At 39.2% G+C, this 26,413-nt stretch overlaps 1 protein-coding gene across 3 annotated transcripts in view; it reads right to left on the minus strand.

The window, feature by feature from the left end:
* LOC149393804 (beta-amyrin synthase-like) overlaps positions 1-25,596 on the minus strand; it is a 48,916-nt gene extending 23,320 nt beyond the window's left edge. For 2 of the 3 annotated variants that reach the window (XR_016299641.1, XM_089616462.1), the window contains exons 1-9: positions 25,310-25,596; positions 21,686-21,871; positions 21,397-21,486; positions 21,114-21,302; positions 11,363-11,447; positions 11,078-11,244; positions 1,563-1,754; positions 1,384-1,497; positions 763-882 (exon numbers count right to left, since the gene is read on the minus strand). Coding sequence is in view for 2 of the 3 variants with exons in the window: in XM_089616462.1 (XP_089472588.1) it covers positions 763-882; positions 1,384-1,497; positions 1,563-1,754; positions 11,078-11,244; positions 11,363-11,447; positions 21,114-21,302; positions 21,397-21,486; positions 21,686-21,871; positions 25,310-25,510 (1,344 nt within the window). In the remaining variant the exon portion in view is untranslated. The remainder of the gene's footprint in view (positions 1-762; positions 883-1,383; positions 1,498-1,562; positions 1,755-11,077; positions 11,245-11,362; positions 11,448-21,113; positions 21,303-21,396; positions 21,487-21,685; positions 21,872-25,309) is intronic. The other variant, XM_089616463.1, reaches the window with a different exon arrangement.
* Positions 25,597-26,413: the final 817 nt, after the last annotated feature.

Raw genomic sequence — 26,413 nt, forward strand, 5'->3', positions numbered from 1 at the left:
GGGCTGGTGATCTTACGGATCACAAGTCCACCACTTGATTTTGTGTTTTCCTTGGAGATTCACTCATCTCTGGGAAGAGCAAGAAGCGAGATGTTATTTCTCGCTCCTCCACTAAAGCTGAGTATCGCCCTATGGCTACGACTACATGTGAGATTGTTTGATTACGCTGGTTACTTGCTAATCTGGATGTCACTCTTCATTATCCTACAACGATATACTGTGATAATCACAGTTCCATTCAGATTGTTCGCAACTCAGTCTTTCATGAGCGAACCAAACATATTGAGATTGATTGCGATTACACTCGCCATCATTTACATCTTGGTATGATCGCATCATCTCTTAAGATTGCCGATTTGTTCACGAAGGCTCACTCTACTTTGCGCTTTCGCTTCTTACCTAACAAACTCTCGATGCTTATTGCTGTAGCATCATGAGTTTGAAGGGGGATATTAGCATATATATATATATATATATATACATATATAGTAATTATTATTATTATATTTATTTAGGATTATTTCCTTCTTTTCATTTTTTTGTTGTATTAGAGTTATATTTATATCCAGATTATTGTATTTCTTTTTAACGCAATTCATAGACTCCCTTTTTTCTCCTTTGAATTCATAAATCTTCAATATAATATAATATACCTTTTTTCTCCTCTGAATTCATAAATCTTCAATATATATATATATATATATATATATATATATATATATATATATATAAATTCCTTGCATAAGTAATGAATAAAACAACCTGCGATTTCTTTATGAAGTCATGACCTTTAGCAAGAGTTGTTCCAACGTCCTCAATAAGGTCACTTTCAAGTAACGCTTGAATGGAAAAACCAACATCCCATTGTTGGCTTCCAACACTCTGCATGACAGTGGATTACACTTCCGTGTATTAGCTAACACAATTAATTATATAATGATCGAACTTGTTTTCCGAGAGGTAGCTAATTTCAAGAAGAAAAAAACTTGTTGAATATTTACTTATCAGACTTTAAACTTCTTCTATTCTAGTTTTCATTCTCCAAAGTTTTTCTTTTTATAATTTTAAGCCGCAAATTAATTTATGTCGATATTTCTATAAAAAAAAAAGTTTATATCTGTCAAGTATAAAATTAATCTCGTATTTCAGCATAAATTTGAGTTTATGAAGTTTAAAGAATTTCTGTGTAATCCAAACTTAAATATTTTATGTAATCAAGTACCAAAAAAAAAAAAAAACCCTTCATATTTCAGAAGCATTATAGTATATTAAATAATGGGACACTTTATATTATATATTATATTGTTTTCATTATAACATGCGGTAATGGGGTCTAAACTCTTATACAAATGGCAATAAAAATAATAAATAATAATACTTAACCTGCATTTTAAGTCCATCTTCAGCTATCCAAATGTAATCCGGGATTCTAGCAAGGTGCTTCTTATAATGATCTCCATTGGGAGCTTCGGCCCAACAAGCAAGCATGCATAGCACCTGAACCAATATAATTTAAGCATGCAAATACACACAATATACACACAAAAAATGCAAATAATAACCTTTTCCACAGAGCCAGTGGTTATGTAGCGACTACACTCATCTTCATAATGGATGTGTTCCATAGTTACTTGCTGAGCTCTCTCTCTTATCAGCTTATTAAATGGCCACCTAGTAAGAAGAGGCTCCGTAATTCTGTACAGAGTGTCCCACAACAGGTCTTGTACCCAAGGGTGAGGATAATAAAGATCTTCCTGCAGCACATAAAATTATTAATGAATAACGTTAATGAATTAAAATAAGATAATTGATCCAAAAAAAAAAAAAAAATGAAGAAAAACGTAGTATTTATGCCATTACAGTAAGAGTAAAATTGTTTTCCAAGCTAGCTGACTTTTAGCTTTATTTTTGTTTTTAATAAATATTTAATGAAATGTGTAATCTTGTTAAATATTTAATTTTTTTTTTAAAGTAAACCAATATTTACATATATTTTTAATAAAGGCTATGAATGCCGAAATAATAAAATTTAGAGAGTACATGTTGAAAAAAAAATAAAAAATCTGGCGTGAAATTGTCCACATAAATTAAAGACTAGGGTTGCCAAAAAGCCTAAGTTATGTTGTTACAAGAAGTTGGCCCTTTGATTCAGGCTTGCTTATTGTCTCTCGTGGTGGTTCTAACATCTCAAAGAACATCTCTTGGTTAAAGTTGTCAGCTCGCGGTGAGGTCTTGCTGACAGCTTTATTTCCGGGCTCGCTGGATGCGTGCCATCTGTCTCTGTCTTGGATCAGAGGACATTCGTTTTGTTTGTCTCGTATATAAGACAATGCGAAACCCTAGGTAAGGTTACACACTTTCACGCCGAAAAACCTGAGTGTGCCAAAAAGGTTTTTGTGTATTCTCCATTGTGTGAGTTTTGTTTTCCTGGGCGAAGAACAACACACTAATACACTGAGTGATTGTAACGGTGAAAAGCGAGGGGAGCTCAAGTCTAGGGGGAGCCTAGACTAGCATCAAGCTACGGTTCATTGGGAGTTAAGAATAGTGAAAGGTTATCATTCATTGTATTCCTATTAAACTCATTTTCCGTTAGTGAAGTTGCTCTTTTCACCGGGATACTCATCCCTCCAGATTAGGCTTTTAAGGCCGAACTGGGTTACCATTCTGTGTGTTCGTTTACTATTATTGTGTGGTGTCTTTACAGGTGTTACTACTGTCTGATACAACACCTTAGAAATAGTTCATACAGTAGATCTGGACTTTCAAGTGGTATCAGAGCGGGCACCCAAAGTTACTGGGTGAGATTCGTTAGATCTAGCTGTTGTTGACCGAGATGGACACGTTCAAGGAAGGAGGTTCTATCTAACGAGCACCACTTCTTGATGGGCAGAATTACGCGTATTGGAAAGCCAAGATGGGTGCGTTCATTAGGTCTTTTGATCACAAAACATGGAAGTCTGTTGTCACAGGTTGGGAAGCACCCAAAAAGCTGTTGAGTGATGGTATCACCTCTGCGAAGAAGCCAGAAGTCGAGTGGAGTCCCACAGAAGATGAAGCAGCCCTGTACAACTCAAAAGCTCTCAATGCCATTTACAATGGTGTTGTCATGAATGTCTTCAGACTGATCAATACATGTGAAAGCGCTAAGGAGGCTTGGGACATCCTGGAAACTACTTATGAGGGCACTGACAAGGTCAAGAACTCTCGTCTCCAGCTTGTTACTACCAAGTTTGAGAACATGAAGATGTATGAGGAAGAGACAATCAGTGAGTTCTATGTAAGAATTAGAGACTTGTCCAATGAGTCTCATGCTCTCGGAGAATCCATGTCAGACGCTAAGCTGGTGAAGAAAATCTTGAGGTCTCTTCCAGAGAGATTCAAGATCAAGGTGACTACGATTGATGAAGTCCATGATACATCGGAAATGAAAGTTGATGAACTCATTGGGTCTCTTCTCACTTATGAAATGTCTTTCACTGACTCATCAGAGAAGAAGCACATGGGTTTAGCTCTCAAGACCACGTCAGCTGAGCCTGAATCTCCGAAAATGGAAGGATCCTCAGAATCCTACGATGAATCCCTTGCCCTGATGGTCAAAAACTATGGGAAGCTGATGAAGAGGTTTGAGAGGAGATCTCCAAACACACCAAGTCAGTCTAATCCCTCTCACAACCGAGAGAAGACTCCTCAGAACTACAAGCCAGGGAGTTTCAACAAGAAAGGGAGAGAGGATAGAAGCAACCCGTTTGGATCTAAAGCCAAGGGAATTCAGTGCAGAGAGTGTGAGGGTTTTGGTCATATCCAAGCTGAATGCCCAAATTACTTGAGACGCCAACAGAAGAACTTCAATACTACTATCAGTGATGATGACAGTGTTTCCGAGAGTGATGGTGGAGAAGAAGGAGGAAATAATTTCTTGGCATTCATGACGAGGAACACTGAATCTAGTGAGCTCACCTCGGAGGAGAATAAAGGGAATGCCCTGGCTCCTTCTGAGGGTTCTAATGAGTTCAAGTCTGCTAGCAGTGAAGAACTAAGCGATGAATTTCTACTCCAGGCGTACGAAGTTATCATGTCTCAGACTGAGGCATCGAACTGCTCGGGGAGTCTTAGAGAAGAGGCAGAAGAGGAACTCAGTGATGAAGTACTCTTAGAGGCTTACAAGACTCTCTTTGTAAAATGGGCAGATGAGTCTAATGCCTTCCTCAATCAAAAGGCTAAAATAGAAGAACTTGAGTTGATGCAATCTAGTCTCCTGGAAGAAATCGCTGAGATGAAAAAGGACTCTCCTGAGGAGATGAAGATCAGGATTGAATCTCTTCTAGAAGAGAAATCTCATATGCTTGAGATCATTGGTAGTCTAAAGAAGGAAATCGCAAGACTGAATGGCGAGCTTGCTAGCACGACCAAATCTGTTCAAATGTTGAACTCAGGGACCTTATGTCTGAATGAGATACTCAAGATTGGTCAATCCTCCTCCAACCACAGAGGACTTGGGTATTGTTCTAGGTCTCTTCCCTATAAGAAGACTGTGTTTATCCCTGCTTCCCAGCAAAAACCTCGTTCAGCAGAAAAGGTGTCACACACACCTCCTGCAACATCTGATCAAATTTTTCCAAAGCATCACACAAGACTAGACTGGAAATGTCACTTCTGTGGAAAAGGGGACATATTCGTCCATTCTGCTTCTCTCTGTATTGAAATTTCTTGAGAGGAAAAATATTGGTCAAAAGGTTCTGGGTGCTCAAAGCAGATTTCCCAAGAAAAGGGTTGATCTGGGAGAAAGATCTCATCTTGTGTGGAGAATCAAGCAGGACCTAAGGGCATAGGTCGCCTATACTTCCTTGAAAGCTACACCGAGAGAGGACTGGTATTTCGACAGTGGCTGCTTAAGACACATGACTGGAGAAGGCTCTTTCCTCAACAATGTTAAGGGATGTTCCAAGGGACATGTCACGTTTGGAGGAGGATCTACTGGTACTGTTGTAGGGAAAGGGAAGTTGAATGTATCTGGTTTGCCGGTTCTGGATAATATTCTTCTTGTCGATGGGATCAAAGCCAATCTTATAAGCATCAGTCAACTATGTGATCAGGATCTCACTGTCACCTTCACTAAAAATGATTGAAAGGTAACACGAGAAGACAACTCAGTGTTTATGAAGGGGTTGAGGTCTCCAGACAATTGCTATCTGTGGTCTGGACCGTCTATGACTTCTGCTTCATGTCTCCTGAGCCAAACAGATGCGACTGATTTATGGCACAAGAGGCTTGGTCACTTGAATCTGAGAAGCCTAGGTAGTTTGGTCTCCAAGGAGGCTGTCCGAGGTCTACCTTATCTCAAGATCAAAGAAGGCAAGATATGTGGGCAATGTCAAGTTGGGAAACAAGTCCGTGCCTCTCACAAAAAGGCTGATTATCTCACCACTTCTCGGGTGTTGGAACTCCTCCACATGGATCTTATGGGATCGATGCAAGTAGAAAGTCTTGGTGGTCGACGATATATCCTTGTGGTTGTTGATGACTACTCCAGGTACACCTGGGTTGATTTCCTACGGGAAAAGTCTGATGCTTTTGAAGCTTTTCAATCCTTGAGCTTGAGACTTCAACGTGAGAAAGAAAACTCTACAGGAAAAATAATGAAAATTCGGAGTGATCATGGTAAGGAGTTTGAGAATGGGAAGTTCCTTGATTTTTGCAGCTCCCAAGGGATCAAGCATGAGTTTTCTGCTCCAATCACCCCTAAGCAAAATGGGATTGTAGAACACAAGAACATGACTATTCAAGAAATGGCACGTGTCATGCTCCATGCTAAGTCTCTTCCATATTGCTTTTGGGCAGAAGCAGTTCACATTGCTTGTCACATCCTCAACCGCGTCTCCATTCGCCCCGGTATGTCCTGCACCAGCTATGAAATTTGGAGGGGGAGAAAGCCTAGTGTCAAATATTTCCATATCTTCGGCAGTACATGCTTTGTGCTTGCTGATAGGGAGCCGAGAAAGAAGTTGGATGTCAAGAGTGATGAAGCTATTTTCCTAGGGTATTCCTCTAGTGGTGCTGCGTTCAGAGTCTTCAACAAGCAGACAAAATGTGTCATGGAATCGAGGAATGTCATTGTGGATGATGAAGACAAGCCGTCAGAGGAAGATGAGATGGGAGTCTCATCTGAAATTCTGTCCAGTGTTCCTGAAGATGTCTCAGACACTGAAGAAGCTTCCGCTGCCAATGAAGAGAATCCCGCACTTGATTCAACGGCTATTGTCAAGAAAGTCTCTAGTAGGATAAAAAAGAATCATCCCTCCGATGCCATTATTGGAGAACTAAATGAAGGAGTCGTCACCAGGAGGAAAGAGCCAGTGAACTACAAAGAAATGATTAGTAATGTGTGCTTCACTTCCAGAATCGAGCCCAAAAATGTCACAGAAGCTGTCAGTGACGAGTTCTGGATGAATGCTATGCAAGAAGAATTGGTACAGTTTGAAAGAAATGAAGTCTGGAAACTTGTTCCTCGACCTGAAGATGTCAATGTTATTGGCACCAAGTGGATTTTCAAGAATAAGTCAGATGCCCTTGGAAATGTCACCCGAAACAAAGCTAGACTGGTTGCTCAGGGCTACTCTCAGATTGAAGGTCTGGATTTTGAAGAAACGTTTGCTCCTGTTGCTAGGCATGAAGCCATTCGACTACTTCTAGGGATCTCCTGTCTGAAGTTCAAACTCTATCAAATGGATGTCAAAAGTGCCTTCTTGAATGGATTCCTAAACGAGGAAGTCTATGTGGAGCAACCAAAGGGTTTTGTCGATCCTAAATTTCCAAACCATGTGTACATGCTGCATAAGGCCTTGTATGGATTGAAGCAGGCGCCTCGAGCCTGGTATGAGCGACTGGCTGAATATCTGTCCAAAAAGGGATACGTCAGGGGTGTTAAGGATCAAACTCTGTTCATTAGAAAGAGTGGATCGGAGATGATGTTTGCTCAGATCTATGTGGATGATATTGTCTTTGGAGGAATGTCCCAGAAGATGGTGGATCACTTTGTGGAACAGATGCAATCAGAGTTTCAGATGAGTATGGTTGGAGAACTCTCCTTTTTCCTTGGTTTCCAGATTAAGCAATTTGAAGGAGGAATATTCCTATCACAGAGCAAATATGCTAAAGAGTTGGTCAAGAAATTCGGGCTAGAGTCAGGAAAACCAAAGAGAACCCCTGCTTCTACTACAGTCAAACTATCTAAAGATGATGATGGTGAGGCAGTTGACACCAAGCTGTATAGAAGCATGATCGGGAGTCTGCTATACTTAACCGCTAGCAGACCTGATATCTCATTTTCAGTGGGAGTTTGTGCTAGATTTCAGTCTCAACCCACCACAACTCATCTTAGTTATGTCAAAAGGATCATCAAGTACATTCACGGTACTGCTGACTATGGTATCTTGTACTCTTTTGACACGAACTCGTGTCTGGTTGGTTTTTCTGATGCAGATTGGGGAGGCAATTCTGATGACCGAAAGAGCACCTCGGGTGGATGTTTCTTTCTTGGGAATAATCTGATTTCCTGGTTCAGCAAGAAACAGAATTGTGTATCTTTATCCACTGCTGAAGCAGAGTACATTGCTGCGGGGGCAGGTAGCACAGAGCTGGTTTATCTCAAATGTATGCTTGAAGAGTATGATGTTCCTCAAGATGTTGTCACCTTGTTCTGTGACAACACCAGTGCCATCAACATTGCAAAGAATCCTGTTCAGCACAACAAGACTAAGCATATTGAGATTCGGCATCACTATATCAGAGATCTTGTGAATTACAAAATTCTCTCTCTAGAGCATGTCAATACGGAGGATCAATTGGCTGATATCTTCACAAAACCTCTGGATATGGTGAAATTTGAGAAGCTCCGTTCTGGCTTGGGAGTGTGCATACTTGACTTATAGCAATTATTGGGCTGGCGAAGTCATTTATGGGCTATGACTTTGGCGCACAGAAGGCCCAATTGGGAAAATGTTGTTCACTCCCTCTCTCTCTCAAAACACAGCGTTTAGAGTAATTCGTTTGAATTACAACGTGACGGTTTATTTCCCAAGAAGAAGTACGATTTTTCCAACTGCTATCATCATTTTCGCAGATCTTTGCCTCTTATTGCATCTCTCTTTAATCCCTTCTCTTCAGTTCTTGAAAAACTCTGTTTTCTTCGTAATCATGGTGTCCACGAGAAGAGGTACAGTGAAATCCTCCAAGTCCACGGTGAAAGGAAAGGCCAAGGGTCTCTCTTCGTCCAAGACGGAGAGCATTCAAGTGAACAAGTATGGTGTAAGAATCAGAAAACCTCAGCCCGTCAGAGTCGATGGTGAGGCCGGAGACTCTTCGTCTAGGGCTGAGGCTACTGACCTTCGTGGTCTTCTTCCTCCTTTTCCTCAGGTATCATTGACAACTCTCCCTCACCCTGTTCCTTCCTCAGTTTCTAACCAAGAAAGCATGCATGCGGATGTTTCCTCTAAGCCTATCGGTTCTGAGAAGGAAACCATGAGCCCCACAGTAGAGGCCATGGTGACTCTAAGAAATTCAGGAGAAGGAAATGTCGATAACACCTCCACGGACAACCCCAGTTCTCCCAGATTCGCTGATAAATCTGATCCCCCTAATCCTCAATCTCAGGAGGCTGATGAAGTGGACAATCCCACTCTGGCTGAGATGACCAGAGAACTTAAGGGTCAAGGTTCTAGGTCGGATAAGGACGTTTTAGGAGAGAATCGCAGAGAGCTGATCTCCTGTGAAGACTTTGACCGAATCATGGATGAGGGTCTTCAACCAGACTCAGATGTGGTTCCCCCAGGAGACATGCCCAGAAAGAAGACTAAGAGGACCTCCAAGAAGGCTGCTGAGAAGTCCTCCATTGCGGAGAAAGTCAAGAAATCTGCTAGGAGGAAGAAGAGCAGAGTGGAGACCACTGAAGCGAATGCCATTAATCCTCAGGAGGAGATTGTGGTGGAGGATGTCAGAGATCATGTCACTAACATCGTCGAAGATGAAGAAGCTGTGGAGGAAGCAAGGTCTCGCGACAAGAAGAAGAAGTCGTCTAGACAGGATGTTCCTGATGTTCCAATCACAGGAATATCTTTTCACACCCTTCAGAATGCCAGCCGATGGAAGTACGTCATTCTTCGGAGTATTGCTCCTGAACATGCGCTCTCTAATGAAGCCATGGAATGCGCTGATGTCATTGAACTTCTCAAGAGCACCGGGCTTCTCTCCACAGTGACCTCAGTGGGCTCCTACCACGCTCAGCTTGTGAGGGAGTTCATTGTCAATCTTCCTGATCAAGTCGATGATGCCACTTCCCCTCATTTTCAAAAGGTGGTGATCAGGAACAAAATCATTGACTTCTCTCCCAAGGTCATCCATGAGTTCATGGGTTCAAATGCTCCCACTTCTGAGTATCAAGTGCCTTCAAGAATTGAGCTGATTTCTGAACTCACTGGAGGGAAAGACAAGAAAGGGTGGCCTGAGTCTGGGCTGTACCGTGCTTCTCTTCTCAGTTCTAAGTACTCTGTTCTTCACAAAATTGGAGTCAAGAGCTGGATTCCTACTGCTCACTCCACAGGTGTTTCTCTCGCTCTAGCTCAATTTCTCTTCATGATTGGCACAGGCCGTTCGGTTGACGTTGGGAAACTCTTCTACTCCCAAATCATCAAGCACGCTGGCTCTGAAGCTATAAAGCTTCCCATCCCTTATCCTGCCATGATCACTGGGATCATTTTGCGTCAACAACCGGATATTCTGTCACCAGAAGAGATGAAAGCTTGCAGCTCGACTCCAGGGAAGATCTCCTTCAGCTACAAACTTTTTCAGAAGCATCATGTGGCAGACATCAAGAAGCCTCCCCAATCCAGCCTACCTCACGCTCGATTCAATGATGATGATGCTCCTGCTGTTCCTCCCATGTCAGCTGACGTCAGGAAACTGATGGCTCTTTCCCTTGTTGATGAGATCAAGCATCTGGAGACAGTGATTGCTACCTCTACTGAGCGCAAGATGGCCCATGAAGATGCTCTAGTTCGTATTCTCCCAAGTACCGAAACTTTTTATTTTTTCTAGATTTTTTGCGTGGCTCAGATACTGTTTAGCTGTTTTTCTTCCTTTTTGTCTTTGCTTGGCAAAAATGGGGAGTCAAAAAGTCACTTCTAAAACTTGGTTATTTGGTTATATGTCTGTAACTTCTGAGCCTCCCTCCTTCTATGTTGTGCTACTTTATGGATATATTTTGTTGTCTCCTCTGTCAGTCACTGTGACAAGAGTGATCTCACAGTTAGATGTTCTGTTGTGCTGTGTGTGTGGCGAGAGTGCTCCTTGAAGGTTGGCATAGTGTTTCGTTTTTGAAGGAAGAGTTTTGCCTGCTCAAAGTCAAAGGGGGAGAATGTTGTTACAAGAAGTTGGCCCTTTGATTCAGGCTTGCTTATTGTCTCTCGTGGTGGTTCTAACATCTCAAAGAACATCTCTTGGTTAAAGTTGTCAGCTCGCGGTGAGGTCTTGCTGACAGCTTTATTTCTGGGCTCGCTGGATGCGTGCCATGTGTCTCTGTCTTGGATCAGAGGACATTCGTTTTGTTTGTCTTGTATATAAGACAATGCGAAACCCTAGGTAGGGTTACACACTTTCACGCCGAAAAACCTGAGTGTGCCAAAAAGGTTTTTGTGTATTCTCCATTGTGTGAGTTTTGTTTTCCTGGGCAAAGAACAACACACTAATACACTGAGTGATTGTAAGGGTGAAAAGCGAGGGGAGCTCAAGTCTAGGGGGAGCCTAGACTAGCATCAAGCTACGGTTCACTGGGAGTTAGGAATAGTGAAAGGTTATCATTCATTGTATTTCGATTAAACTCATTTTCCGTTAGTGAAGTTGCTCTTTTCACCGGGATACTCATCCCTCCAGATTAGGCTTTTAAGGCCGAACTGGGTTACCATTCTGTGTGTTCGTTTACTATTATTGTGTGGTGTCTTTACAGGTGTTACTACTGTCTGATACAACACCTTAGAAATAGTTCATACAGTAGATCTGGACTTTCAAGTTATAGTGTTTTTACCTTAGCACACAGATGGCGAGCTTTGTTCCAATTTACTTTATTGTAAGATTCGACATGAAGCTCCTCTCTTAGTTGAAGGATGAGAGGTGTGATTGGGCCAACAAATCTTTTTCCATACAAGTAAGACATTGGCAGGTAAATCGTCCGACAGTAACACCATATCTTACCTGCATATCCGATTGGAGCTATTGAAATGAATTTGAATATATAACAATATAATATCAAACATTTATTATTAACTTCCTAAATTAATAACAAAAATTAGAATAGAGAAAGTGTTCGAACCTGGATGCACAGGAAGAAAGGATGGAACAATCCAAAATTCGGGTGGCATTGGGTTGCTTCCATCCCAATCAAAGATACCAAGAATCTACCAATGGTTATTTCAAGTGATGAGATGTTTGTTTTCTCGAAACACAAACTCTTTTAAGGAAAAAAAAGTTTGATTTTTATGTTTTAATTTTCGTTTGAATTGTGATGAAAAATAATTTTGACACCTAAGTAAGGGGTGATGTACGATTGATAATTATCATAAAGACATGTCAAATAAATATTAATAATAAGGGTTATAGACCAACGAACCTTATAAAATAATTAGTGTACCATAATTATAAGGGCTCTCTAGACTTTAAGTCATATGAAAAAAGCTTTCCTATATAATCAGTCTTTGGTAAATTGTAATAACTAGTCACAAGATTTTATTAACGAATCTAAAAAGACGTTAATATTTGCAAATAATCGTTAACATATAATTGTAAATAAACCACCGGACTCTAATGGCATAAATAAAATGCAAAAAAATTATCAAACAATGCTAAATTACCATAATAACTATTTACTTAAAATTTACAAAGAGTAGACTATTTAACGAATCTCCCAAATTTTGATGAATTAATTGAATACAATTAAAGGGGAAAATAGAATGAAAAAGGTGACAATATGGACCTTTGGGGTGACAATATGGACCTTTGGGGTGACTATTATTTCGAAGGATGTAGACAACGATATGGACCTTGGGGTGAATATCCGCTTTACGAAAATATGGGTACAAATTCATGTATTTTGATTTTTGCAACGACAAAGGAGATTCATTCAGGTTTGTGTTCTATACGACATCAAACAATCACTACGCAAAACCTCTAATATTCGTCTGGGTGACAAAGAAGAGGTACATTAATTAGTTGATTTTAAATATGAAAAATTACATAATTTATGCTTCATTTGTAGACTCATCGCCCATCTATGCCAATACAAGGGCCGGTGTGTGATTCTCGGAGGCGGAGCTATGGTCTATGCCCAGTCCAGAGGTTGTGGCTCAGTCCCTTAGATATCTGCTACCCTAAATAAGTTCGAAGGAGATTTTGTGAAGAAATACAAAGCGGTCTGATTTCGAGGAAAATGAGATATCAGGAAAAATTTCAAAATCATATGAGATCCCTTCAATTCCAAATGGGGACATTAGTTAGATTATAAAATATCTCCCAAATCTCTCGCCGATTTTTCAGAATTCGATATTGAATTCGAATATAGACATTACCCTAATTATTGGTGAAGAGAATTTGGTGCAAATTTAAGTAAGAGCTAGGTTGGAGCCATTGAAGTTCACTTGAGACCTATCCAAGACCTAAAAAATCAGACCCCACCTTACTTGGTCTGCACTAAGTCAAAATTGCTACCTCTCATTCACTCTGCAATTTCTCGAGCCCCTCAGCCACTTCAGTACGGCCCGACTTTTCTAATCCATATCCTTGGTCTTTTCTATTCCGACCAACTCCGCTCTAATCAAATAACTTAGTCCCCCCTCATAACCGAATATGAAGATCCGTTGCTCTCTTTTGGGGTGGGTCAAATGAGACTTGCAAGACAGAAATTGGCTAGGGTTAAGATTGAGGCTGTGAGTAATGAAATCAATTAAGCTTGTTGAGAGGAAGCACTCGGACACAATATTGGGCGACAATGATGGGAAATGAATAAAAATAGAGGAAGATGCAATCATATCCGTAATTGCACTGCCGGTGGCTGAGAGCCAGCCTTGCCGGTCTAATGAGTTCCATTAGTTGGAACATTCGGGAACCAGGAAAATCCGAGTCATTCCTTAAACTTCAAAGAGCCTTTACGAAGATCTTTCGTTATCGATGTAGTGGCGACATTATTCTGTAGTAAGATGATTGTAATTTATATGTATTGAGCTATTCATCGGGCATATCGAGACTATTGTGGTGGATCCGTAAGCTCACATATAGAGGTTTATAGGGTTTTATGGGCACCCATGGCAAGAGCAGAGAGTCCCCTCTTGAAATTATGCCATCTCATTCAAGTTATTTTTTTTTTACTTACATTATGTTTTCTTTGGAAATTTCAGTTATATTTTAGTGTTGTGATAAGGAATGAGGTTGGGGTGGTAAGGTCGACCTCAAAATAGTGTGATGGATTTTTTTAGACTGTTTGAATGGATTGTGATCGACTTTAGATGGCCATCTCGAAGATAAACTTATGTGGGATAACAACTTATTGGTGAGGCTAATATATGTGACAGAATCGACCGAGGCATTGCAAACCAAGGGTGGCTCAAGATTTTCCCTTCGGCTATCCTCATTCACGGTTAGTTTTAGGGCTTTGATCATACAACGCTTCAAATCCTTCTCAACCGAACGGTCTTCACAAGAAAGCATCACCAGCGCCAATTTTGGTTTGAACTGTGGTGGCTTAAGATTGAAGAGTGGCCAAAATATAGACTACACACAACCCATGCTCAACAACTACCTTACTAAATATGTTGTGGAACTAAACTCGTGGAAGAAGTTCATATTTGGAAATATTCCAAGGCGAGTTACACACATGGATGGCCTTACTAGCGATATCTGAAATGGGGAATGATTTGTCCTTACTGGTCTCTCCCAAAAATTGATTCAACGAATCAATGCAAACACACGCACTCACAAACTCTGTACAAATAAAGCACAACAGTAGCAAACAAAATCTTGAAGCAGTTGTTGATGTAGATCTCCAAGGAATTGAGATTGACTCAAGAATAAGGTCGACGTGTATCCAAAAAGAAAACTGACAAACCTAAGTAAACCTTAAGAAAGTTATATTAGGTTTACACAAAATCTTCCGCGAATCTGTATAACCGAAAAACTAAGTATATGATCATATCTTTCCAAAAATCTCAGTACGAAAAAAAGAATATTCAATTGTAATGAACAACTATACAATTGTTTTGCCAAACTTAGAAAAATGCCAAATAGGATCCAAAAATCTTATTCACTATGCTGAAAGGATGAACCTTCGATCCGGAAAGCATCCTCTAGTTTGATGATGGAGTTTCAGCATAGGCGGAGTCTAATACAGTCTGTGACATTTGAGAGATAGAGGTGGTTGGATTCCGTCAAACCCGGGTATACTCAAGTTAAGTGTTGATGCAGCGAATCCCAATAACGGATCAAGATCAAGCTTTGGTGTGGGTCATTAACTATGGAAAAAGTTGACTACTATATGGGCGAGTGTCTTTCCTTTACAAGATGCATGACCTGAACATAAATTTTCTTGAAAGTGATGGTCTCCTTGCAATGAAAGCTGTCAACGTTAACGCCGGTCATGTGATTTTCGAATCCATTGTTGCTGAGATCCGAGAGGTGTTGGAGGATTTGGACGGTGGTTTGTGGAAGTTTGTTCCCCATGACAGAAACGAGGTTACCCAATCACTCACTCACGAGGCTACTAAATTTTACGTTGATCATTGTTGGCTCTTTGAAGTTCCATTATATGTATTGAACATATTTTCATTTGATACAGTTGCAAGTCGTTACTAAAATGGTTGCTCTTAAAAAAACAAATTATGATTCACAAAATTGAATTTTTGAGGTAATCCTTTCAAAATTCAAATTAAGTTTTCAGGTATAAATTTTGGAAATTTTGACATGTCCTCGAATCTTTTTATTGTTTTTCAATAATGAACGTACATGGGTTGGATGTAGTATAAAAGTTATAAATGCTTAAAATTTTATCGTAGTAAGCATGTTGTTTGATTATTATGCTAAAATTTCCGAAGAAGCATGACATTTATCCATTTTTTTAATTCAAGGAGTTAATTGAAATATTATATAAGTCCAATGATTGTAATAGCGTTTGGAGTGGTTTTGTTTTTAAAACATGTTAAGCGACTACACATATGTGCTAAGATGAGAATTATATTATTAGATTGATTAATAATCAGCTGAGAAGGTATATATGTGCGTACATGGGTTAGCACGCAAGAAGGTATATTATTGTAAACTAATCTCATTACATCGGTCAAACTAACATAAATGAACAAATGTTAAGATGAGAATTTAAGTGTTAGATTATCTTAGATTGTTTAGGTCTCAAGCTAATGTTCTAAAGTGAATCTGTTAAAGTTGATCTCATCATCACAGTGAAGCCACATAAGCAAAATATGTTAGTTAGTTTGTTAGGACACGATTACTTGTGTAGGAAGTAATCTGCGAGTGTAGGAAATATCTTGTAAATTGTCTGAGCTATGTTCTATAAATAGCAAGGCAATGTAAATGAAAGGGACACACAATAAGAAGATAACAAACTAAAGTTGAGAGAAGAGAGACTGTGAAACACTTTTGAGAGAATCTTGTAAGGGTTTTGGGAAAGCGAGTAATCTTGGGAAAACGTCGTGTATTTTTTATTTTGTGCTTTTTCATATAGTGGATCACCGAAGACAGAGAGGCTGGATTAGGCATATTGCTAAACTAGGAAAAAATTCTGTGTGTTCTTTTAATTGGGTTTATTTTGATAAGTTATGTGCAAATGGAGAAATCTGTTATTGGTTTCAAACTCGAAGCGATTTTGCTGTAACAATTGGTATCAGAGCCTATACTAATCAACAGTGGGATTCACAAAGATTGAGATTGAGTGCTTTGACGGCAAAGGCAATTTCAGTTTATGGCAATGGAGAATGAAAGTTGTCCTCGTCCAATAGAAGATCGCGAAGGCTCTTAAAGGCGAAAATGGGTTTCCAGCAACAATGTCAGCCGATGAGAAGAACGAAGCCCTAGAATTGGCGTTCTGTCCGTTGATTCTTCACCTAGGCGACCGAGTCCTGAGAGAAGTCGCCAAAGAGACCATCGCCGCTGGAATCTAGCTGAAGCTTGAATCCCTCTCCATGAAGAACTCGCTATCTAATTGAGTCCATCTCAATGGAAAGATGTTTGACTTCAAAAGGTCCGAAGATAGGTGGGTATCAGAGATTCTTGACTACTTCAATCGACTGATCATTGACCTAGCCAACACGGAAACCAAAACCGATGATGAAGACCAATCCATCATGATTTTGAATGCGCTTCTAAAGTCCTACTCCACGTTCATTTGAAGCCATGAAATACGCGAACGAATCACTTTCACTGGAAGATTTTCAAGCTTCTTTGAAGGCAAAAGAAAAAGAATCAAGATCTGACAAGAAGCCTGTAGCAGAAAGCTTGAATGTGCATAAAAGGAATGACAAGAGCAGATCCAAGCCAAAGTCAAAGCAATCTCATCAACAGAATAATAAAGAGGTACAAGAAGATAAAGATTTCCCCTACAAATGGTATCATTGCCATGAAGTAGGTCATATGAAGAAGTATTGCCCCAACAAGCACAAGACCTACAAGAAGGATGGTGGAATGGCAATGCTGCTATAGCAGAAGAGCAGGGCTATGAGAGTGGTGAGGCATTGAATGTCTCAAGTGAAGACTCTTCCAAGATCTGGGTTATGGATAGTGGGTGTACTTTCCACATGTCTCCAAAACAGGAATCGGTTTTAGGATTTTTCACAAATAGATGGAGGGAACGTGCTTCTTGGAAACAACAAACCTTGTAAGATCAATGGAACTGACAACATCAAAATTCAGCTACAAAATAGAGATGAAAGTATCCTTAAAGATGTTAGGTATGTGCCAGAATTAAAGAGAAATCTCATCTCTCTAGGTACTCTAGAAGAACAAGGCTATAGTTTCAAATCTGAAAATGGAAAACAAGTAGTGTCAAAGGGTGCTTTTACCTACTTGGAAGGGATTGGGAACAATGGTCTTTATTTTCTTCTAGGCATCACAATCATAGGATCAGCCTCTGCTATAGAACATTTAAGTAATGATTGCGCTATAACATGACATCTAAGATTAGGACATGTCAACGAGAAGGGTATAGGATTAGAGTTGGCTAAGAGAGGATATTTTGGTTCAGAAAACCTAAGAAAATTGAACATTTATGGAGAATGCATTCTAAGAAAGTCTGTCAGAGCTAGCTTCAATAAAGGTGTCCATAGAACTGAGGGTGTTTTAGAATATTTTTATTCTGATTTCTGGGGGCCTTCAAGGACTACATCACATGGAGGCAACATATACTTTATGTCCTTAGTTGATGATTTTTCAAGAAGAGTGCGGGTGTTTTCGATTAAATAGAAGAATGAAGCACTACAGGACTTCAAGGACTGGAAGAATAAAGTTGAAAATTAGACAGGAAAGAAGGTCAAACGCCTCAGAAGTAATAATGGCTTTGAATTTTGTTAGAGGACTTTAATCAGTTTTGCAGGGATCATGGTATTACTAGACACCTAACTGTTGTTGGAACTCCCCAGTAAAATGGTCTTGCTGAAAGATTCAACATGACCATTATGGAGAGGGGTGCATGTAGATCCACGCTAAGCTCCCAAAGAACTTCTGGGGTAAAGCTACTTCTATTGCTTGCTATCTGATCAACCGGTGTCCATCTAAAACACTAAATCTAAAAACTCCCATGGAGATGCGATCTAATCACATGGTCAATTACAACTGGCTTAGGGTATTTGGTTGTACAACTTATGCCCATATTAAGCAAGGCAAACATGAGTCAAGGGCTCTCAAGTGCATTTTTATTGGCTATCCAGAAGGAGTGAAGGGTTACAGACTGTGGTATACATAGATAGGTAACAAGAAAGTGATGATAAATAGAGATGTTGTGTTTTAAGAAGATGATTTTCTTGGAAGAACTATTGAGTCTGATTATGGGTCTTTGCTTGAGTCTGAAGATAATGCATGTGCTAACATTGAGGTGGAGCTTGGTGCCACAGCCCAGATCAGGAGAATCACTCACAACCTCAAAATGTTCATGATGATGTTCAAGAACAAGCACCTGAAGATCAACCTCATGAAAATCAGAATGAGTATCTCTTGGCAAGAAATAGGAGCAGAAGAATCAATATCAGACCTCCACCAAGGTATGCTAATGTTGATTTCAATTCTTTTCCTCTAATGATTGCTTGTGAGATTGATACAGAAGAGCCAAGGATTGTAAAGGAAGTAATGAGATGTAAAGATAGTGAGAAGTGGAAAAAGGCCATGCAAGATTAAATGGATTCAGTTGCTGAGAACAAAACCTGGGAAATTGTACAAGCTCCAAAAGATCATATGCTTATAGGTTCTAAATGGATCTTCAAATTGAAAGATGGAATCCCTGAGGTACAAGGCAAGGCTTGTGACAAATGGGTTCACTCAGAGGGAAGGCATTGATTACAATGTTATATTCTCTCTGGTAGTTAAGCACAGATCAATCAGAGCAGTTCTTGCTCTCATTGCTCAATTCAACTGGGAAATGGAACAGCTTGATGTAAAGATAGTCTTTCTCTTTGGAGAGCTTGATGAAGTAATTTACATGACGCCTCGTGAGGGATATGAACATGGTGAAGGTAAGGCTTGCTTGTTGAAGAAGTCTCTATACGTCTTGAAGCATCACCAAGGAATGGTACTTAAAATTTGATCAGTTCATGATCTCAAGTGGTTTTTCCAGGAGTGATTATGACTGGTGTGTGTACTTGAAAAATATTGGTGAAGATGATCTATATCTACTCATGCTTCTTATCACTCCCAACAAAAGAGAAATTGAGAAACTTAAAGGCCAACTGAGTTTAGTTTTTTAGATGAAGGATCTTGGGTCAGCTCAAAAGATCTTAGGCATGGAAATTTCTTGAGACATGAAAAAGGGCAAAGTCAAGCTCTTATGAAGACAGTACTTGTCCAAGGTGATTAAAAAATTTGACATGAACTTAGCAAAAGCTGTCTCCACACCTTTGGCACCACAACATTTCAAGTTGAGTATTGCTCAAAAGCCTGCTACATAAGAAGAGAGAGCCAAGATGGAAGGCGTACCTTATGCCAGTGTTGTTGGCAGTTTAATGTACTCAATGATCCAATCAAGAGCATATCTTACTCATGTTGTGAGCGTGGTTAGCAGATACATGTCAGAACCATGAAAAGAGCATTGAAATGTAGTTAAATGGGTTCTCAGATACTTGAGAAGGTCTCTTGAAACTGGTCTATTGTTTGAAAGGAAGGGTAAAGCAGAAGTCAAGGTTGATGGATATGTTGATTCAGACAGTGCTGGAAATCTTGACTCAAGGAAGTCACTTACAGGGTATATCTTCACAGTCTGTGGTGGAGCTGTGAGCTGAAAATCATCTCTTCAGTCTGTGGTTGCCTTGTCCATCATGGAAGCTGAGTACATGGCTATAACTGAGGCCATCAAAGAAGCCATATGGATGAAAGGGTTGATTACAGAATTGGGGTTTCCACAAGATCAAATGATGGTACATTGTGACAGTCAAAGTGCTATTCACTTGTCAAAGCACCAGATTTTTCATGAAAGATCTAAACATATTGATGTTAAGATTCACTTTGTGAGAGACATTGTGAACAACAAAGACGTGAAGATTCAGAAGATCTCTACAGAGCACAACCCTGATGGCATGCTGAATAAACGAGTTCCAAGAAATAAGTTCACACATTTCTTAGAGCTGGTTCAAGTCACACAAGAAAAGGCTTAGGCCTGAGGTCAGTCTTGGTGATTTGCAGGAAAGTGAAGACGAGGTCAAGGTAGAGAATTGTTGAAGTGGATCTCATCATCACAGCAAAGCCACATCAGCAAAATAAGTTAGTTAGTTTGTTAGGACACGATTACTTGTGCATGAAATAATCTGCGAGTGTAGGAAGTATCATGTAAATTGTCTGAGCTATGGTCTATAAATAGCAAGGCCATGTAGATGATAGGTACACACAATAATAGAATAACAAACTAGAGTTGAGAGAAGAGACATTGGGAAACATTTTTGAGAGACTCTTGTAAGGGTTTTGGGAAAGCGAATAATCTCGGAAAAATTTCTTGTATTTGTTATTTTGAGCTTTTTCATATAGTGGATAACTAGAGATAGAGAGGCTGGATTAGGCATGTTACTGAACCAAGATAAAATTATGTGTGTTCTTTTATTTGCGTTTATTTTGATCAGTTAAACGAATAAATATGTTCTTGATATCAAACACGAAGTGATTTTGCTAAACAGAATCTTTCTAAGAGTTATAAATAGGGGATCTATGTTTCTCATGGGAAAGGGCTGCAAAAAAATTTGAGAGTGAACTTGTAAGCTCTTCAAGATATTCATGCACAATCTTTCTTATGTCACTGCTATAATTTTTGGAATCCTACAACTGAAAAAACTAAAAGAAACTGTTTGGAAAAAAATTATACAATGGTTTTGTACTGTTGTAGAATTTGAAATCTACGACCGGAGTGTCATTGCTATAGTGCCATCATCGTTCTGTAACTATTGTGGGTTTATTTTATTTAATATGTAGAGGTAGGCAGGGGCGGAGCCACTTGGGGCTCACGAGGGACAAATGTCTCCCTGAACTTTTAGAAATTGCATATTTTTACTCTAAAAATTTTAATATTTTTTTTGGCCCAAATTTACATGAATTTTTCTAATTCGCCCCTTGGATTTTTTGTTTCAAATTTGTCCCCCGCTTGACTTGAATTTCTGACTCCGCCACTTGTGGTGGATCATATTGACCGGCGTCGATTAAACTTTTTTTGAGCTCTATAACACTCTAAATAATTAATTATTTTTATCTTTGTTCTTGTTTTTTTGTTATTGAATCATCGTTAAAAATAAAATCTCAGTAACTTGTGAATCAAGAAACTTGTTCTTCTCTTTTTAATAAATAAAATAATATATAAAAATTTAGGGGATGGAATATACCGAAAGCCAAGTCTTTCCCCAAGACGGTATGTATGTAACACCACCATGGTCAAGAATCCATTTTCTCGCTCTTTCACAAGCATTGTTTTCGGAGCCTTGTCCCAGTAGCCGAAGACAAATGTAGTTGAGAGCTGTACAAAACATTGTGCTGTGGCCCTCAATGTGCAATCCCCACCCTCCATCTTCGTTCTAAACAATGGTTTTATTATAATAAAAATTAATTGTTTTTAACACCAATTATTTTCGTATTAACACGTAACTATAAATGTATATATGCTTTTACCTGATGATTGTACGTGTACCGCAAAATTTCTGTAACATGCTCCTTGGTGAATAAAATACTAAGGTGACCAGTAATGTACAAAGTCATGACCTGTATGCGTAATGTCATAAACATGGTATCAACTGATTTAGAATATACTATTTTTTGTTTTCATTCGATCGGGACCATTGTTCTTATCGCAAGATTGAACTTTGCACTTTGATTTTAACTTTTTTGAAATTTTGCTCTTTAAACTTGTATGTTTTGGTATATGTAGTGATGAAATTAAAATGAATTAAGGTTACCATACCAGTGGAGGTAAATAGAACAAAGGACCAGCATTTTCTGCAGGCCAATGACCATGACTGGATTGCAAGGCTGAAAAGAAGAGGACACTGCTCTTTAGGCTTGCTTTTGCCTTCTCGCGTGTGACGACTTCACCGTCCCCGATCTTCACTGGTGGTACTATTTGTTTGAACTGTTTTTCTCTCAAAAACTGTATATTGTATATATAAATGAAAACGCATATCAAACATTACTTTGTTTAACAGCAATGTTTGTGAAACGATTTACAGTTTGCAATATAATTATTAAATGAAAAGTGAATTATGTTAAAAACTAGACCCCTCAAAATCTAGCGAATTGCCGAGTTTGAGATGTCCCAAAACTACCGGTGTTTAGTGCCCATTTACAAAGTCACGCATCATTGCCACGCATCATTCCACTATTCCAGCCATTGAATTCCATATTAAAATCAATTAGTGTCAAGTGGAGAGGTCTAACTAATATATAAATGCATGTAGTTCATTTACACATAAAATCAATGTGGGACTTCCCCACTTTCATATTCCCTCTCACGCGTAGCGTGACCAGCCCGAGTAACAATCTCCCTCATGCTATGCGTGGACCGGGCCAAATTCAAGTTGTGTGAATGGACAAGGCTTTGATACCATGTTGAATTCCATCTTAAATCAATTGGTATTAAATGAAGAGGCTCAACTGATATATAAACACATGTCAATTCACACACACAACCAATGTGAGACTATCCCACTTCAATACTCTCCCTCACGTGTAGGGTGATCAGGCTGAGTAACAATCTCCCTCACGCTTCGCGTGGACCGGGTCGAATTCAAGTTGCGTGAATGGACAAGGCTCTGATATCATGTTGAATTCCATCTTAAAAACAATTAGACTACACGACACGAGCAATCACTTCTAAAAGAGTTGACCACTCGCGCTAACGAGCTCGACTCTAGCAAACACAGAACATGCACATAAATATATCACCAGACTATAAACAGACTCAAAACAACTTCTAGAGCTTTTGAATAATTATGATTATAGGAATTTTCATTCATCAATTTTTTCCTCCAAAACTAAGGAGTACTCACAGTCCTGAATAATACTCAGGAGTACTCGTAGTCCGTGCCTGCCAATAGATCTCTGCAATATTAAATTGAAAAATCAATATAAGAATTGAGGAAAGAAACATTCTTTATCGCTTGAACCACAACTAGGTAATTTGACTTTAACTCCACCTTGTCGTATGTGCTCCATCGCCGTTTGGCCCACAGCTTAGAGCCTTTCTTTGATTCCTATCGCTTCCAAAAAAAATGAGCTGAATGATTCCAAATCACCTTAGTAAATGAGTATATGGCTTCATCATTAAATATTGCCTCTCTCCCTTGAGATTGCGTTATAGAGCAGGAGCGAAGTTCCTACACGACTGTCGAGACTTTCCTCTACTAGCGAGCCTCCATTCTAGCCATCGCGTCCCTTGTTGAAGGCTTTGACTACATTTTTGGCATCAAATTCCATAGAGCTCTCATCCATGCCTCATTCGCCTCTCACCTCTACACATCACACATCCCATAGAGCCCGTTGAGAAAATTCAGCCCATCCTTTTCCTTGCCTTCAACCAATCCTGAGCCATCTTCGATACCAGAAATTTCCATCTGAAGTGAATTATCCAATTTCCATGTCGCCTTCAATAAGCCACCTTCCTCGCCGAACGTTTAGGCACTTGACACAGAACTTCCTAGTTCACGTTCCTCGCCAGATCAAAGAATCCGGATTCTGCTCAATCCTCGGCGTAAACCTCAAGATCGACACTGCAACTTCGTCGATGATACATGATCTGATTAATCTCTTTTGCAAATTTTCCATTCCTAAAAAAGCCCTAAACCACCTCTCCTTTCACCGTTGACCATTATCGACGGTAAAACTACCCCATCCGGGGCAAGCTCCTTAGTCGGATCTATCTCCCGAACGACGTCTTGTATCTCTTCTTCACTCGGATAAGTTCTTCATTGTTCTCCTCCAAAATTTTATCTTCAAACAGATTTTTTTAGCTCGTCCCCTAAGACAAGATTAAAGGTACTAATCTTGTTACAAAAAAACTCACCAAATTCTCTGTGACACTCGAGCCACACCCCTTCTGGGTTTCAAATTCCTCGAACATGATTTTTCCGTCTTTGAATGATCGTAGGAGTGCAGACCCCTTCTGGGTTTCAAATTCCTCGAACATGATTTCTCCGTCTTTGAATGATCGTAGGAGTGCAGAAAAAACTTATATTACGATCTCCATCGTTCTGCCAGCTTTTGGTTAGAGGTGTGGAGTCTAATCGATGTTGAGGTGACGACTGAAGACCTTACGATGATGATTTTCGGATTGAGTAGTCGTCTTCTTTCCTGCGCAAGTGTTTAGTGCGTCGCTTTTCTTAGGAGTTTCCCTTTTCAGCGTAATTGTTTTAGCACTTGCGTTTTAGTAGTTTCTGTTAGAGGTGTGGAGCCTAATCGGTGCCTAGGTGGCGAGCTGATGACTGAAGACTTTAAGACAGTGATTTGTGGTAAACCCCCTTCCCAAGGGTCATAGAGAGCAGTGCTCCCTGGGCGAAAAATTATATTGTAAGGGTTATTAGTTGATGGTATTTTGGGAAGTTCATGCCTATCTATTAGTCCAAATGTGTTTCCTATAAATACCCTATGTGCCGATGTTCTTTGAAGAGCGCAAATGAGTTGTAAACACATTTTCTCCTGATTTGAGTTTTAGTGAGAATCTACAACGGCAAAGTGGACGTAGTTTTCGTATTGAAAGTGAACCACTATAAATCTGTGTGTGCTAATTTTATTCTTTGCGATTCTATTTTCTGATTTTAAGTTGGATTTGTGTATTGGATCCTAACATTTTCCCGTGTTTTCTGCCTCCAAATAACACACACACACACACACGCACGCACGCACGCACGCACGCACGCACGCACGCATATTTATGGAAAACTTCTGCAGACTTTTTTTGAGAATTTGTAGGAAAACCGATTTTTTGAATGGGATCTATAAACAATTATTATTCTAAAAAAGGCTAAAAGAAACTATAAGCAATAAAAAGAAGAGTAGGCATTACGAAATCTAATTATCTTCAATTCGAAAAAAATGTAGACCGTTGATATTTTATGTAAGTATGCAAATTTGATATCTGTTGAATAAGTTTTAACAAAATCTGTGTAATAGGTAGTTTCATTAATAGTTCACAAGCCAAGTTTTAGCTGCCGCATTTCCTCGAGAATCTAATTCCTCTTAAGTTGGCTATAATATGAAGCACTGTTTATCGGGGGAGAGATAGCTCGCTTTATTTGAGTTGATACGGACAACAATACAACCTACACTTTTGTACCCGAGTCACGGATAGTTGAGAGATATTTGCTAGTACAACCATATTAAAAAAAAAAAAAACAAAAAAACAAACGAAACAAATTTGGATTGTTCAAATGATATACGACCAATTATCATTAATGATAAATTATATGTGTAAACTAATTCATGTTGTATACGCTATATTACATTTACGGCGTATAACTTTTATTCCTTGAATATATGCAATTTCTTTTCTTCTAAATGATACTGGCAAGAAGAGATTAGAGTTTAGAGGCACCTGCATCCGCCAGAGGAGGTCGCTGCTCGGCCTTATTTTGTTTCTGTTTCTCGAGAAGTTGAGTCTGGCCTCATCAACCGCGGCCCGTTCCTCCAGTGAACCCGCATCCGGATCAAACTCCCAGGTCTGCCTTCCCGTGAAATTGTTGGTACTGAATATGTAAGGGTCTTTCCCTTCTTCTCCTATCTTCAGCCTCCACATTATATAAAAATATATGATGACTATAATAACACCATCTGATCTCCACTTCTATATATATACTATATACGTATACATTTTCTATTCTTTCTATGAATTATTGTTAGTGTTATGGTTGGAAATATATGAGTAAAGTTCGCTAATCAATTCTTATTTAAAGAGTATTTAATGCTGTGTTTCGATTGACTTGTTGCAAATAATTTATTTAATTATTAAAATTAAAATCAATTATTTATTAAAATGAATTATTTAAGGTATAAAATCAATTATTAAATTCTTATTTAAGGTATAAAATCAATTATTTATTTAATTATTAAAATTGGAGCTAAGATGAATGAGAAAATTGATACCCAAAATTTGTTGAAAAATTTCAAAAATTGCGAAGAAACAAAAAATTCGTTATGGAACATGCAAAAGTGTCACATAGTAGAAAAACTCATTTTGAAGCGTTTATATAAGATTACCTCATATTGTAGACACTACTACAAAACTAGGATTCTACAACGCTTTAAAACAGATGTAGAAGCTTCTACAACGCTTAAATATCCGTTGTAGAATCCAAGCATCTACAACGGATATCTAAGCGTTGTAAAAGCTTCTACAACGGTATGAATCCATTGTGCAATATTCAAATACATTAAAACTTTTCGCCGCGGCGAGATATTCTACAACGGATATTTTAACCGTTGTAGAAGCTTCTCGCCACGGCCTCAATTATACGTCACCGCGGCGAGAAGCTTCTACAACGGTTAAAATATCCGTTGTAGAATATCTCACTGCGGCGAAAATTATACGTCGCCGCGGCAACGTATATTCTGAGCCGCGGTGATAGGTTTCTACAACGGATCTTGATCCGTTGTAGGAAGTTTCTGATTTTTTTTAAAAAAACTCGCCGCAGCGACGCAG

The sequence above is a fragment of the Urtica dioica genome, chromosome 6 (genome assembly GCF_054948205.1).
Source record: "Urtica dioica subsp. dioica isolate 48M chromosome 6, U.dioica_male_clone48M_v1_H2, whole genome shotgun sequence".
NCBI lineage: Eukaryota > Viridiplantae > Streptophyta > Magnoliopsida > Rosales > Urticaceae > Urtica > Urtica dioica.